We start from the raw sequence: 2,267 nt of genomic DNA on the forward strand, positions 1-2,267 counted from the left end.
ATTGAGTCATTATACCAGCATTTAAAAAAGGCATCTTTCAAACCTTTCCAAAAAAGTATTGCACAATGTATGGAGAACCTTCCATTTCAAGGCTGTTACTAACTGTTGTAAACTCTCAAACGGTTTTGTTACTTTGTTTGAGAAACAGTCGATTTGGAAATAGCCTTTCTAAAGACTGAGGGATCCAGTCCCTGAAAATGTGGACGTCAACTCAGTAGCCTCAGTAGGCCTCTAGAGCATGATGCTGATGCAGGGGTTTGAACAATGGAGCTAGGGATTCTTTAGGTTTGGTCAGGTATAAAAGAAAGGGTTAAACCAGGTAGAAAGTCAGTTCAGGAGCAGCAACCAGCAGCACAGTGAGCAAATATGTCCAACACCAGCATGAACATGGGCAGGGTAAGCACTGGCAAGATTTCTTAGAATTATTTTTACTTTAATTTTCAGAGATTGTTATACAAAAGGGCTCTTGTGCTCTACGCACCCCTAACTACAACATGATCATTTTACTTAAAATGTTTGTTTCCTACAATTGTTTTATTCAAAGATATGATTCCCTTTTATTTTCAGGCCACCTTCTACGAGGACAGGAACTTCCAGGGCCGCTCTTATGAGTGCAGCTCCGACTGCCCTGACATGTCTTCCTACATGAGCAGGTGCCAATCCTGCAGGGTTCAGAGCGGCTGCTTCATGGGGTACGAGCGCCCCAACTACATGGGAAACCAGTTCTTCATGAGGAGGGGAGAGTACTCAGACTACCAGAGTATGATGGGAATTACCGATGGTATCAGGTCCTGTCGCATGATCCCCATGGTAAGCCATATGATATTCAGGCTGCTGTAACAGTCCCACTAGAAGTAGCTGTGTGAAGTCCATAATCACACAAATCATATTGGCCCTGTGAGCTTATCAACAGTATGGTGTAGTCAGTAATTATTTCAAATATTTGTATTTCCCAAATAACAGCACCGTGGAAACTTCAGGATGAGGATCTACGAGAGGGAGAACTTCGGAGGTCAGATGCACGAGATGATGGACGACTGTGACTCCATACAGGAGCGTTACCGTATGTCTGACTGCCAGTCCTGCAACGTGATGGACGGCCACTGGCTGATGTATGAGCAGCCCCACTTCAGAGGCAGGCAGATGTACATGAGGCCTGGAGAGTACAGGAACTTCAGAGATATGGGCATGGGAATGGGAGGCATGAGCGGTGGCATGAGGTTCATGAGCATGAGGCGTATCATGGATAACATGACTATGTAATTTTCTCAAAATTGTTGATTAAATTTATTTCAACATTTTAAAACTGCTACATTTTCTTATTTTTGTGATTGTTTTACTCAGAGCACTCCATGTTTAAACATTTCATTATTTCACTCTCCTACATCTTTAGCATTTCAAATTTCTGTGTAGATATTTGTTTGTTCACAATAGATGTATGCTGATGTAAAATAATATCTAGCGATATTTAAAATCTTTAATTTAGAAAATATTACTTGATCCTGCCATATTATTTTGCAATGCACAATTGTAATGATTTTCAAATAAACTCACTTAGAAAAATGTAAAAAGATAACAGAGTTATCTAAAATAATAATTCTAGGGTAGGAGGAAGGTTAGCAACAATTAATTTGCATTTGTTTACAAATCTCATATCTATAAAACCACGGTCAAGGTGTAATTAGACATGCAGCAAACAAGTATAAAAGTTGTACTAGGTAACAATGTGTACCTAAATGATTACCTAAATACATGGAAGAATGCCAATACAAGTGTACATTGTTAAGCAAATTATTTTTACAACTCATTTATTTACTGTTGTATATTATAATAATAAAAATTCAAAAGGCACTCGCACATCTGAGCTAACTTTGTTGCAGGTGCATGGTAACAGTTGAATAAGATGAGAAAAAAGAAGAAACCCAATAGATGTATGCTGAAAAAGAAGAAAGTATCACTACTCTTTATTAAGCTTTACGTATCGGCCTCAAGGCCTTTGTCAGAGATTTTGTGTGTGTTCACAACCTGTACCCCTATGTAGACACTACTTTACCCACATACGTTCAATGTATCAAATGGGGTTGGAGTCGATGGAAAATAAGCAAGTGTTACCAAATATAAAAATGTGCATTTCATTTATTTAACCAGGTAGGCCAGTTTAGAACAAGTTCTCATTTACAACTGCGACCTGGCCAAGATAAAGCAAAGCAGTGCAACAAAACTGTCACGACTTCTGCCGAAGTCGGTCCCTCTCCTTGTTCGGGCAG

At 39.3% G+C, this 2,267-nt stretch overlaps 1 protein-coding gene across 1 annotated transcript; it reads left to right on the top strand.

Annotated features, from left to right (window-relative positions):
- Positions 1 to 288: 288 nt before the first annotated feature.
- Positions 289 to 1,306, top strand: LOC139547228 (gamma-crystallin M3-like). Its single transcript, XM_071356303.1, has 3 exons — positions 289 to 396; positions 568 to 810; positions 964 to 1,306. Exons 1-3 carry the CDS (start codon positions 367 to 369, stop codon positions 1,261 to 1,263), a joined length of 573 nt encoding a protein of 190 aa, XP_071212404.1. The 5' UTR covers positions 289 to 366; the 3' UTR covers positions 1,264 to 1,306.
- Positions 1,307 to 2,267: the final 961 nt, after the last annotated feature.

This window comes from Salvelinus alpinus, chromosome 20 (assembly GCF_045679555.1).
Source record: "Salvelinus alpinus chromosome 20, SLU_Salpinus.1, whole genome shotgun sequence".
In the NCBI taxonomy this organism is placed as follows: Eukaryota; Metazoa; Chordata; class Actinopteri; order Salmoniformes; family Salmonidae; genus Salvelinus; species Salvelinus alpinus.

What these genes read in the sequence shown, in the direction of transcription:
- LOC139547228 (XM_071356303.1), top strand. Translation starts at nt 367, where the DNA reads ATGTCCAACACCAGCATGAACATGGGCAGG. An exon ending in CCAGCATGAACATGGGCAGG is followed by an intron (nt 397 to 567) that starts GTAAGCACTGGC and finishes TTTTATTTTCAG; the next exon opens with GCCACCTTCTACGAGGACAG. An exon ending in CCTGTCGCATGATCCCCATG is followed by an intron (nt 811 to 963) that starts GTAAGCCATATG and finishes CCCAAATAACAG; the next exon opens with CACCGTGGAAACTTCAGGAT.